Source organism: Engystomops pustulosus, chromosome 2 (genome assembly GCF_040894005.1).
Source record: "Engystomops pustulosus chromosome 2, aEngPut4.maternal, whole genome shotgun sequence".
In the NCBI taxonomy this organism is placed as follows: domain Eukaryota; kingdom Metazoa; phylum Chordata; class Amphibia; order Anura; family Leptodactylidae; genus Engystomops; species Engystomops pustulosus.
Window position 1 is genome coordinate 209,668,222 of NC_092412.1, and position 13,682 is coordinate 209,681,903.

Below are 13,682 nucleotides of genomic sequence, written 5' to 3' on the forward strand. Positions count from 1 at the left end.
GTACCAACATCATCATCCATTATACAAGTATTATGATATGTACCAACATCATCATCCATTATACAAGTATTATGATATGTACTGACATCATCATCCATTATACAAGTATTATGATATGTACCGACATCATCATCATCCATTATACAAGTGGTCTGATATGTATCGACATCATCATCCAATATACAAGTATTATGATATGTACCAACATCATCATCCATTATACTAGGGGAAAGATACCACTATGTGCTGCCATCATCATCCATTATACAAGTGGTCTGATAAGTACCGACATCATCATCCATTATACAAGTATTATAATATTTACTGACACCATCATCCATTATACTAGTGGAAAGATAACATTATGTTCTGGCATCATCATCCATCATACAAGTGGCCTGATATGTACTAACATTATCATCATCATCCATAATACAAGTAGCCTTATCTGTACTGACATCATCATCATCCATTATACAAGTATTATGATATGTACTGACACCATCATCCATTATACTAGTGGAAAGATACCGATATGTTCTGGCATCATCATCCATTATACAAGTGGCCTGATATGTACTGACATCATCATCATCCATGTATGATCTAATATGTATGGACATTTTCATCCATTACATTAGTTAGTGTTGCCTGCAGTTGGTGTCCCTCGGACTCAAATATCGAGATGAACTGTGTATATTTATATGTACACAATGGAGCTGTAGGAAAATCTTAAATCCTATAATTGGGTTTGACAGGTTTCTGTTATGATGCTAGATTCAACACTTTTTCATCCATAAATGTTGACAAAATCTGCAAAACAGATCCAAAACAGATCTGCTGAACAGACCCCTATTCTACATGTAATCGGTCACTATCTTAGCGTTTTACTAAAAAGATACTAATATGCAAGTCAAGTGATACTGTTCCACAGCGGGAAGCAGAGAAGAGAATACATTAACTTCAATGCATATCCCTAGAGAATAGCATCAATGTTCATTTACACAACTGCATCAAGTGACTGAGCCTCTTGTGTCCCACATGAATAATACATACCAACAGAGAAAATACTTTAGAAAGACATAAAATGCTAAATAATAACACCGGATAAAACAAAATCTATTTGTATTGAAGTTTGCGCTCATTCTAACCGCTGTGTGTATGTTGCACTAGGAAACTTTTAACTTTTCCATTAATAATATCAATATATCCAAGAGACGCTGTATCATATTCATTATGAAAGTACATGCAATCCTGCTTTTATTAGCTTTATCTATGCATAACTATCTGTGGCAAAAAAAAAATTACCATAGCGATGTCCCAGTGATCAGAAAATCCTAGCAATCATTTCAGGAAGTGATGCCTGACATGGATTTCCCTGCAGTGGCCACTACAGGGGTAATTTTGTATTACATTCTGGCTAATTCAACCATGGGATGCCCCCTGTAACCCTGTAAATTTACATCCCTTCTGCTTTGCATGCATAGGCCAGTAATACATTGTACATAGATTTAGGCACTTTTCACACTGACGTGTTTGCCCAGGCCATGCTGGAAAGTGGGGGAGTAAGCGGGCACGATGCCCAGCCGTTGTGTCGGGCATCGGTCCTTCACACGTTCCTGTGAAATAAAGTTTATTTATCCCTCACATTTAACAAACAAGACAAAAACAGCACACAGAGAGAAACAAACTTGCAGAAAGTTAATATTAAAAAGACATAATAGAGATAATTCTGGGCCAGGGGTTGGTGGCACTTGGGGAATGTGACACAGCTGCCAATCTTTGGAGTCATTTTTTGGGGGGACATTCTGCTGTACATATTACAAGTGGTTCAAATTCTCTATACAGGTGGTCCCCTACTTAAGAACACCCGACTTACAGACGACCCATAGTTGCAAACGGACCTCTGGATGTTGGTAATTTACTGTACTTTAGTCTCAGGCTACAATAAACAGCTATAACAGTTATCACAGGTGTCTGTAATGAAGCTTTATTGTTAATCCTGGTTCCGATGACAACCTAACATTTTTAAAATCCAATTGTCACAGAGACCAAAAGAAATTTGGCTGGGGTTACAGTTCCAATTTACATACAAAATCAACTTAAGAATAAACCTGCAGAACCTTGTATGTAAACCGGGGACTGCCTGTATTTGTAGTAGCAAATGATAAGGTCCTGGGAGCAAACTGACGCTATACATTTCCATAACGTAGATGTATAAGTGTTGTTATGTCATCACATCAATGATATAAGAAATATAAAATGTATGGAACCTGATAACATAAGAGTAATAATCAGAACGTGCTCTAGTATAGGTGACTGGTATTTGTATGAGGAAAGGAGACAACAATGTACTTCTCTCCCCTTCTCTTTCCCTCCCTCCTCCCTCAGGAATCTCCCGACTTATCCGCAGGGATAGACCTAATGCTATCACACATACCGTACACAATGTACTCTGTTTATTCTCACTAGTTACCAGCTTCTTCATCAACTGCTTATTGTTAATTCACGGCTGATCTAATGAAATTACAATATATTCACACTGCATGAAATACATGCGACTCCCACTAAAGTGGACTCTTTTTTTGGTATGATAAACCCTCATGGAAGAACTCTGCATGACCATCCCCTCATACTGAAATCACACATGACATATTTAAGCCACAGCCAGAGGAAGTACAAATCCTTCCTTTTTAGGTTCACTTATATCCACCACTGGCTTTGGGACATAAAACTGTAGTAAAACCTGCTGCAAAACTCGCATGTGTGAATTCAGTCCTAAAAAGCTAAGACGGATTGCATTGCTCCATGCAATAATCCAAATACTGATCGGCTGGTGTCATTCAGCAGCACTATATAAGTACGATCCTGCCATTGCAATGCAATAAAATCCTACCTGGCAGACGAGAAAGAAAGTTTGGGTATCCTGCTTGTAGCTCCAGAGTAACAAAGTAGCTGTTACTCAACTGAGTGACCTGAGCATATGACATTGGAGAAGTGACACATGCTAAATCTTACATGATGTGTTTACCAGAGACCTTCCCTTACTAGCAAAGTGCCTGTAACAGAACAGCGCAGAGAAGCCTCCGCCACACTAGGAACAGGGATTAGCTGCATTACACCCCCATTTCTGATGTTTCTCTTACATAAGATACAGTATATGTTACAGTGATAACTTTCAGCTGAACTTGGTACAATATATTGGGTCTCATAACCTAAAAGTAAACACCTGCTAAACTAGGGAATTACATTACAGGCGGTCCCCTACTGAAGAACACCTGAATTACATACAATCCCTAGTTACAAACGGACCTCTGGATGTTGGTAATTTATTGTACTTTAGTCCTAGGCTACAATAATCAGCTGTAACAGTTATCACAAGTGTATGCAATGAAGCTTTATTGTTAATCCTGGTTCTTATGACAACAAAACATGTTTAAAATCCAATTGTCAAAGAGACCCAAAAAATTTTGTCTGGGGTTACAATTATAAAACATACAGTTCCGACTTACATACAAATTCAACTTAAGAACAAACCTCCAGAACCGATCTTGTACGTAACCTGGGGACTGCCTGTATTCTTATTTAATGAAATTATAAAGCTGCAGACACCGCAGAAATAAATGCCATAGACACCGTTATATAAATATGATAAATATATATATATATAAAACAATATTAGAGCAAAACTACTCAAAACCATACTGAGACTGCGAATATGGTTTTGCATTATTTAGCAAAATTAAAATTATTATTATTATTTAAAAAAAAAACCTTAGGAGCAAGTTTTATTCTCATCCTCATAGACTGTAAGCTCTTGTGAGCAGGGCGCTCACTCCTATTGTTCCATATGACTGTTTGTACTCTGTAATGTAATATTATATTTGTATATGTCTCCAATGATTTATAAAGCGCTACGGAATATGATGTTGCTATATAAATGAAGATTATTATTATTTAAAAATCGGAATAAAGCCCCAATCAGTACCTCACTAGAGGGCCTCCTACTTTCCATCTGCGGGCTCTTCAGGTTTTATAGTGAGGATGTCTTGTATGTTGTGCATGAGACAGTTTTACCCCACTAGCCCCTCAGGTAGGGTATGAATTGTCCTTTCTAGAATTCCCTATTCTAAAAAAAAATCTCCAAAGTCATGTGGTAATTGAGCTGAGAAGAGTTATATTTGCCTGAGATGAGTCAAGTTTAGAGGTTGCAGGGGGAGATTCATTAACGACACCCCTATCTGCATTTCTTAGGTGCCTAGAACCAAGCTCATCTTTCAGATCAGGGTCCAGTGATCTAGACAACCATAAATACAAGGAGTTAAAGACATAGTTGGAAATTGGTCTGCAGATAAAAATGTATTTCCCACCTTTTTTAACTGCCAGTATCTCCGGTAGTGTAGCTCACAGAACCACAAAGATTCTCATCTTTAACATGAAACCAAAAGCTTGTTTCTAGTTGCTAAAGAACCAAATTTTGGCGTGTCTGAAGTGACACTACCCTGCAGCCTATAAACCTGACTCTCATGCAAATATGACTCTTCTTTGCTCTTTTTCACATGACTTTTGGATGCATTTTTTTTACATGTAAAAGCATGAGATTTCACATAAAAGAGGGAATTCTAGAAGTACAATGCATACCCTACCTGAGGAAGCTACCGTCTCATGCACAACATACAAAATGCACAACATGAAAATGTGCAGAGAAGAATTATATTTGCACAAGAGTCAGGTTTATAGGCTGCAAGGGTAGTGTCACTTCAGACACACCAACATTTGGTTCTATAGCACCTAGAAACAAGCTTTTGTTTTCATATTAAAGATGCAAATCTCAGAAAAGGCTTGTGGTTCTGTGAAATAAATTTTCACCTGCAGACCAATTTTCAACCATGTTTTTTTGTCAAGTCTTTTGACCATACCTGTGGAGTTCATGTACATTTTGAAGACTTGACTAATAGTATTGAAAGTGCTCAAAGATTATAAGATTTTGTGTGCAGGTCTTGTACTCCTATTGTTTCAGTAGTTTATATTGTGTTTCTAAAGTGTGTACTTTTGATTGTACTTGTATGGCAAAAACCCAATGGCCCTAAATTAAGATTATTTAACTTTTTTGTTTATTTAGTAGATTTATTTATTTACTTAGAATAATTCTGAAGAGTCCAAACTCCACTGTTTAACTGGGACCTTCCAGCTAGGAATCTGATGTATTTATAATATACTGTAATTCCCCCGGAAATCTATGATTACACATTGGGAGAAGTCTCTGAATGCGTCCTTTTTAATGTTACTTCTGTATGCCCTGTATACAAGATTCAGATAGGATATTGCTATTTCTTTGATTTTACAAAATGATTTAAGAGATAGGAAAATTTACCACTTACAATCTGGCATTCGTTCAAAGATGATATCACCTGGAAGACTAAATCTCCTGGAAATATTTTATATGAAATACAATCCCATATAACTCATCTTTACAAGGCCATAAAAGGCGTAAACGGGGGGAATGAATGTGTCCAGAATGTTAAGCATTGCACTATAGTCTGGTCCGGTTTACTGTCCGCTTTTCAATCGACTTAAATGCAAGGCCAGTACAATGATATAAGAAACGATAGATTTATTTATCAGGATATTACACAGAAAAATCATCCAGGGTTTAAAGACTATTAGGTATCAGTTCGATTCCCCCCAGATCCTTTACTCCCATAACCAACATGGAAATACAAGGATAGAAGGAAGTAGTAGCAGGTTTATGATTCTGCTGTTTATTACATGGCAACTAGTAACTGTAAACATTACTGGCAACTGTAAACATGAACATATAAGATGAATTTACTGTTGGTACATGTAGTGATGCAGCTAAGTTGTAGTAATCATATTACTGTAATTATCACCGAATATAATAAAAAAGGACAAAAGGACAAGACAGACTTGTGTGTTCTGGTTACACGTCAGCTGTAGCACTGAATGTCAAGCAGCAGCTGCAAAAGCAAATAAGGTGTTAGGGTGTATCAAACAACTGTGATCCCCGTGTAACATCACCCTTCTATTAATCCATTTTACTTCTCAGCTTTGGGATTCAGCTTTGGGCTCCACAATGAAGAAAGGTTAAAGCATAGCTGCCCAGGGTTTAGAAGTAAATGGAGTCATTACTATATGGGATAGAAGATTGGTTTTATATTAGGAGGTTACACAAATCAGACTTGATTCATTTAGAAAAAAAGATTCCTTCGATGTTGTCTCATATTTCTATAATTATATGGATGTGTTGTTAACACAAAATACTATAGCTGGCATTATAGCTATGAACATTAAAAAAAACAGAACTGTATGTTGGTCAACAAGGACAGTGAGCAGTTGTATAAAGACTGGGGCTTCTACAGTGGTTCTGGTCATAGATAAAATGTACATACAATTCTACTTTACTTTAATTGTCTGGTGAAGATGTCCTGTCCTGGCCTGTTTTTTTTTAAAATTGGCACACGTGGAGCAAAAGTGGCGAAAAATAACAACTTTTACATGCCTTGTACATCATATAACTGGAATCCAAGGACTAATATATCAGCCAAAATTGTTTTTGAGACAATACCGAACATTACATGAAGCTGTTTGAAGGAGATTTCAGCCATAACCTTTTTTGATGCTATCTAAATATATATGGGACCCCTGATAAGACCCCATTCTGGTGGTTTCATGATGCTCACACACTTTTTCCCAGCATGTACATCATACAGTACAATATAGACATGGTGTGACTATAGCTTTACTTTCTTGTAAGATCCTGAAAATCATGTGGTAATCAAGTTTACAAATTCTGTGGTTTAAATTCAGGTTTTGGATACAGGCTGTCCCCTACTTAAGAACACTCGACTTACATACGACCCCTAGTTACAAACGGACCACTGGATATTGGTAATTTATTGTACTTTAGTCCTAGGCTACAATGATCAGCTGTAACAGTTATCACAGGTGTCTGTAATGAAGCTTTAGTGTTAATCCTGGTTCTTATGACAACCCAACATTTTTAAGATCCAATTGTCACAGAGACCAAAAAAAGTTCTGGCTGGGATTACAATGATAAAATATACAGTTCCGACTTACATACAAATTCAACTTAAGAACAAACCTACAGACCCTATCTTGTATGTAACCCGGGGACTGCCTGTATTTGACATCCTAAAATCAGACGTGTTCACAATATTACAAGACAAGTACAATCGCCAGGAATTTGTGAATACATTTATAAAGATGAAAAGTTATCATACTCCCATTCTCTTTGTACCTGCTTGTGATACACAGCCATATTGCGGCTCCAGTTGGCAGGGTCAGGCAGGAAGAATAGCGCCTTCTGTAACGTGCTAGGCTGATATATACCGTATACTTACAAACACATAAATAAGAAACAATATAAGAACTCTGTAGCCCACATTTTACAAGTTACACCGGTAGTAGGTTCTCCATTACATTTGTTCAGGTTCAGCTCAGAACAGATCTTGGCTCTATTGCAGACATCTATAGTGTAACGTTATTACAGGAAGGTGTTTCGGGGTAGTAGTAGTCCCCAGATATGCCTTCACTAGTGAATTGCTGAGTATAAGGCCCGTTCCACACTCGCGAGTGTAGAAGGGGTCTAACACTCCATGTACAGGCGGTCCCCTACTTAAGGACACCCGACTTACAGACAACCCATAGTTACAGACAGACCCCTCTGACCTCTGGTGAAGCTCTCTGGATGTTACTATAGTCACAGGCTGCAATGATCAGCTGTCAGGTGTCTGTAATGAAGCTTTATTCATAATCCTTGGTCCCATTACAGCAAAAAACGTTTAAACTCCAATTGTCACTGGGGCCAAAATTTTTTTTGTCTGGATCTACAATTATAAAATATACAGTTTTGACTTACATACAAATTCAACTTAAGAACAAACCTCCGCACCCTATCTTGTATGTAACCCGGGGACTGCCTGTACTGGCATTTAGGAGGTGCGTGAATCTGTCAGTGTGTGCAGCGTCTGTAGGGATATTTATACACTTAGGACTTACCAATGTCATTGCTTTTATCTGATGAGTCTCTGTCAGGCGTGCTGGATACAGTACTGATTCCCACCTCTGCCTTCGGACTGTCACTCCTATTTGTCAGGAAAGCCAAACAAATATCACAGCAAGTCAACAAGTCTCATAGTAACAAATGACACGTCCATTTTTGGTAACAGTCATAGAAGTTTCTGCAACAACTTTCCTATGTGGGAATTATATCTTGGGATCTTACCTAGAGGAATTCTCTAATACATGTTGCTCCACCACATCATGGACTTAGACTACAGTCCATTCAATTGCATGCTCCCTTATTATATACCTCACCTCGGCTTATACTCGAGTCATGATACAAACCCGACACTATACTCACCTTCCTACTATCCCCCGGCAGGTCAGCTCCGTGTCCCCGTGTGGTCCGTCGCAGATCATGATGTCAGGCGCTCACTGACATTCTACTATGTGCGCTGGCATCAGCACACACTATAACATCAGCGAGCGGCTGACGTCACTATTCCTGAGCTGGACCACACGTATATACTATGGGGGGCTGGCTGGCTATATACTAGAGGGGCTGGCAGGCTATATACTACAGGGGGCAGGCTGTATATTATAGGGGCTGGCTGGCTATATACTGGGGGGGGGGGGGGCTGTGATCAATGCATTTCCCACCCTTGGCTTATACTCGAGTCAATAGATTTTTCCATTTTTTTTTTTGTGTTAAAATTAGGAGTCTCGGCTTATACTCGAGTATATATGGTATATAGATGGGTATATATTAATTATGTATATAGAGGGGTGTACATAAACTACATAAATAGAGGGATGTATATTAATTATGTATAATTTCTTATTTTTTGTGTGATAAAAAGTTTTACTGTTATTCTATAGGAAGCTTCATTGTTTACTCCCTGTGGGTATAAGCCGATCCCTGGTCATGTGATGTCACACAGGTGTACCGCTCGTTATTTCAGACATCACGTGACCAGGGATCCTTTTTTATCCAGGAAGTAAACAATATAGCTTATAGATTGACAGAAAGCAAAGATCTAGAAAACTGATAGGAATTGATACAGAAAGTATATTGGAAAATTGTATAACATTTCATTGTACAAATAATATCAATTATTTGCTAAGAGTAAAATTGTAGATTTAGTCCAAGGATGCAATGATCAACTTAAGATGTCTGCAATAAAGCTTAATTGTTTCTTCTTGTTCCCTTGTTAACGCAAAACTTTTAAAACCAAATTGTCATAGGGACCCAAAAATTTTTTGGGATGGGATTACACTTAGTAATCTAACAGTTCCGACTTAAGCATAAATTCAACTAAAAAAACAAGCCTATAGAATCTATCTTGTACATGACCCTGGGGCAGCCTATGTATATATAAATATAATGTTTAGCAACTAACAGGACGAATACTGATGACAGGGAGGACACTTTCCTGTACCCTGAAATGTGAAGAGTAATTAATAACACGGCTTGAGTGTCCTACGCTGAGGCAGCACATGCTGATAAATATAACTCCTCTATAAGTATATCATGCTCAGATTGCGGAGCTGCCAGAGGAGTCACCTCTGTGTCACCTAAGTCTGGACTCTCCCTGGACTTGGATTACAGCGGCACTCCAGGCCGCACAAGAACACTTCTGCCAGCTTAATTTACTCATCACAACTCTTGAGTGGCTCAGATCATATAATAACATCTGTAATGGGACAAGTTTACAGTTTATGTCACCAAATGTAAAATCTCAACGAGCCCAAAATTTTGGACATCACCAGAATTATCCTTTGAGGAGATGATCTTTAAGTATAGCAAGAAAACCATTCTTTTGATCATGAGATCATAAGTAACGGGACAATTTTCTTGTGGTGTTCAAGTTTGTGTTTGACTGCCCATGCCTCAAGGATACCGGGCACCGACCGGGGTTTTCACATTCCAACCTAGCAGTGAGTAGGTGCCTGGACATTGTTACTTACGAAAACCATGTTCCCCCTGACTCTGACTATTTATCCCACAATGCAAAGATTCTGTGTAATGAGAGGGGTGTTCCTATCTCATAAAGTGATAGATTATCGCTAGGAAATTATATGCCATCCATAATGACAAGATGTTTGGACTCCAACCAGGGCTGTGGCCCCTCTACAGCCCTGCCAAGTATTGTGTTGCTTCAGCTCCATTCCTGTGATTATGGCTGGCTACACAGCAGTGCAAGGTACACAATGAAATGCTCAATGGGCAAAAAATCCAGCTCCAGACTGAAAACTTCTAAAAAATCCAAAGTTTATTCCAACAATTAAAAAAACATCTACACAAAAACATGTAGCATGGATGGAGGACATAAAAAAGTAGGCAAATCCTACACGTTTTGAGTAAAAATCTTACTCATGGATTAGCGTAAGATGCCGTTAGCCTGGCTTAATACCTGTATACCGGGAGTATCACCTCCAGGATCAGCTGACTGTGAAAGATGGTGTGAACACAGGTAATGGCATGTGATAATAAGGTATACATACACATTTCTAATATTATGCATTTAATTATAAAGTAAAGTAGCACTTAAAGGGGTAATCCCACCAAGACAAGTTTCTTATATGTATTCAGGATAACAAAATAACACATTCTCTAATGTTCTCCAATTCACTGTTATTAACAAAAATGCAGTATTTCACAAGTCCAACCTGTCTCTATCAGTCCTGGTGTACACAATTTCAGTTTCCCATAGACACGACCCTGTAACTTCTCACTTAGGGTTGGGTGGCGGCCATCTTGGAATTTTGTTTGAGATCATGGAGCTGTGTGGCTGTAGCCACGCCCCCTGCCCGGAGCTCAGAGACTCTCACTGATCACATCCTGCCAGCACACGGTGAGCAGAGAGAGAGGGGCTGCAAACTACAAGGAGATAAGTGATCCGGAGGAAGAGAGAGGCAGCCACATGTTAGTGAGAAGTAGCAGAGCCCAGAGTGTAACAGTGTAATGGTCTGTCAGCCTCTGTGTAATCAAATTCTGCAAACTTTGTTATTTTTCTTCTTCAAATTTAACATCATTAGAACAATTTCTTCTGGTACGGATTAACTCCCCTACTGGAATATATTTTATTGACATGCTTAAGATTGGTGGAATCAGCTCTTAATATTGACTTTGTAGTGGTAAGTGCTCTACCGTACTTTATAATTTAATGCATTATACTAGAAATGTATATTTACACCATACCATCTGTTACGATCATCTGATCCTGAAGGCGATACTCCCGGTATGCAGGTGGTATTTAGCCAGGCTAGCGGTATGTTACACTAAACCATGAGCAAGATAGTTAATCGAAACGCGTAGGATTTGCCTGCTTTTCTACTACCACCATGCGTGCTACAGGTATTTTTGTAGATGTTTATTAATCCTTGGAATAAACCTTGGATTTTTTTTGGAGTTTCTGTTTGGAGCTGCATTTTTTCCCCATTGAATATGGCCGGCTACAGCTCCCTAGAAAACATGATAGCTGTACTGGAGCAACTAGTGAAAGGACTGATTACTTTTCAGGTTTAGTGAGGGTCCCAGTAGTGAGTGATGGCAGAAATGTACTGAAGATAGGCCATCATTTAGTGACATTGGTGTACCCTGCAAGGCACTATGATGCCCTATGGATACCTCTATTTGTTTAAAACCATTTTTTTCCCTGCTAGTCACTCACACAGTGCCCTCATTTGTAATTTTCCCTGGTTCTTTATCTTTCAAGGATTTATGTTAGAATTTATGGAATAAGATAAACACAAGCTGATTGTTACTAAGTGTTACTTACCGTGCATGTGTTACGGGTCCTGCCGGTCTTTCTGGCCTCCGAGGAGGAAGTGTTCCAGATTTATTAGATGTGCTAGTCTTGGGTGGCCGCGGCTTCTTTGGAGGTATAGCGGGAACTGAGTGCTTCAGCGAACTATCCCCTTTGTGATCTCTGTCCAACCTCTCTGCAATAAGAATCTCCTGTTTAACCAGACATGACGGCCATCTTGATCAAAATAATCTCGCATGTTAGTGCCTGGAGCTGTTAGAAGCTCCTACTAGGGAGGGAATGGAGGAGATTTTTGGGCATAGTGTTGTTGAAAGGGGATATGAACAAAGGTATAGCAGGAGGAAATGGTGTCATGAGGACAAGCAAGGCAGTAATGGGTGGTATATGACTGAAGCTGTGTGTGGATAGGATAGAAGTTGTGGAGAAGGTAATGTTAGATGGTTCTGGTTAGGCAAAAGTGCAAATCAGCTTGGACTGCAATGTGGAGGACCCATGTGCCGTATTTTCCATGATAAAGACATTGGCTGAAAAAAGTGAAGAAAGGGAAACTTGCAGCAAACATGTCAGATTTCTTTTTTCCGTAAACTGATTATAGAAAAAAAATTTGTCAATCCTGTTATGAATAACAGGATATTGTCTCACCACATTGTGATTGTACATGGAGAAATATAGGACATGTCCTATATGTTGCCATGTTATGGCACTGGCCCTGCACTTCTCTATGGTCTCATGCTGTTTGTCTGAATGAGGCCTAACAACGTAAAAGCACATCATGTACATGAATGTCAGGTAGCAAGCCCATGCAGTGTGAATCATATAATGAATATGAAATATGCAGAGACAGTAATGAAATATACAAACTCAACAAACCAATCTAGACAATTTTTTGCCAGAAAGTACAATCACTCACAGTCACATAAACTGACCCCAGAATGGTGCATATTCTACTCCCACTCCCTAGATAGGGGTGTAAAGCTAGCCAGGTGTAAGGAAGGAGAGCATCCAAACTACCCTGGTATACTGGTTACGTCTGTGGTATTAGGCTAGAGAGTGAGTCTAGGTATCCACAAGGGGAGTAGTTGGTACGATTAGAGTTGCTACACATCCCCCAAATACGGTTAAATTTAACCAAACAGTTCATATGTTTGAAATTTTAAGTTTCATAAGGAAGTTTCTGATTGATGTTGGATTTTCACATCCTCAGTGTGAGAGCATTAAATTTTCTGGCCATGAAAAGTAATTACTGAAAGAAATTCCTATGGTAGTGGGGCCAGGTTTCTTTAGATAGTACCCTATATTTCAGGGTTTCATAGCACTTGCAAGGAGAGCAAATCAGAAAGATAAACAGTTACCTTTTTCCAAAAGTGTAAAATGGGGGGATACACCTAGTACATGTGCCAAGAGTCGTATTCCAGGGAGACGCATTGCGAACAAGTGTTGGGTGCACAACCCATTCTGTATAAACATATTGGGGTAAGGTCTGCCTGATGTACTATATTAAGTTGCATCATTCTGTTATTCACTGAGGGGGAAACCATGAGATGGGAGGAGAGAATATCCTCATCCTGAAGATTAGGGATGAGTTCCTTCCACCTACCTAGCATCCATAGTGGAAAAATGTTTGACTCATTGTGATAGGAGATGTATGTAAACAGTCAAGACTAGACCTCTTGGGCTCTGTGTTTCATATATACCAATCAGTGGATATTTGGATATGGGTGCAGATTCATTAGGAAATTGTACTGACAATTCATGACGTAATTGGAGATACCTATAGAAACAGTAAAGAAAGCTATCACCCCGTCTGCGTATATATTTGACGAAACACGGATTCCAGAAGTTTCCCACCCAAGCACTCCCTTTAGCCTT

The 13,682-nt window shown here is 38.9% G+C and overlaps 1 protein-coding gene across 2 annotated transcripts in view; it reads right to left on the reverse strand.

Moving 5' to 3' along the window:
* The window catches only part of SH3KBP1 (SH3 domain containing kinase binding protein 1), a 195,458-nt gene that overhangs the window by 12,441 nt on the left and 169,335 nt on the right, over positions 1 to 13,682 (reverse strand). The window contains exons 12-14 of one of the 2 annotated variants that reach the window (XM_072137957.1): positions 11,826 to 11,988; positions 8,041 to 8,126; positions 7,280 to 7,377 (exon numbers count right to left, since the gene is read on the reverse strand). In XM_072137957.1, the coding sequence (XP_071994058.1) occupies positions 7,280 to 7,377; positions 8,041 to 8,126; positions 11,826 to 11,988 (347 nt within the window). The remainder of the gene's footprint in view (positions 1 to 7,279; positions 7,378 to 8,040; positions 8,127 to 11,825; positions 11,989 to 13,682) is intronic. The other variant, XM_072137958.1, reaches the window with a different exon arrangement.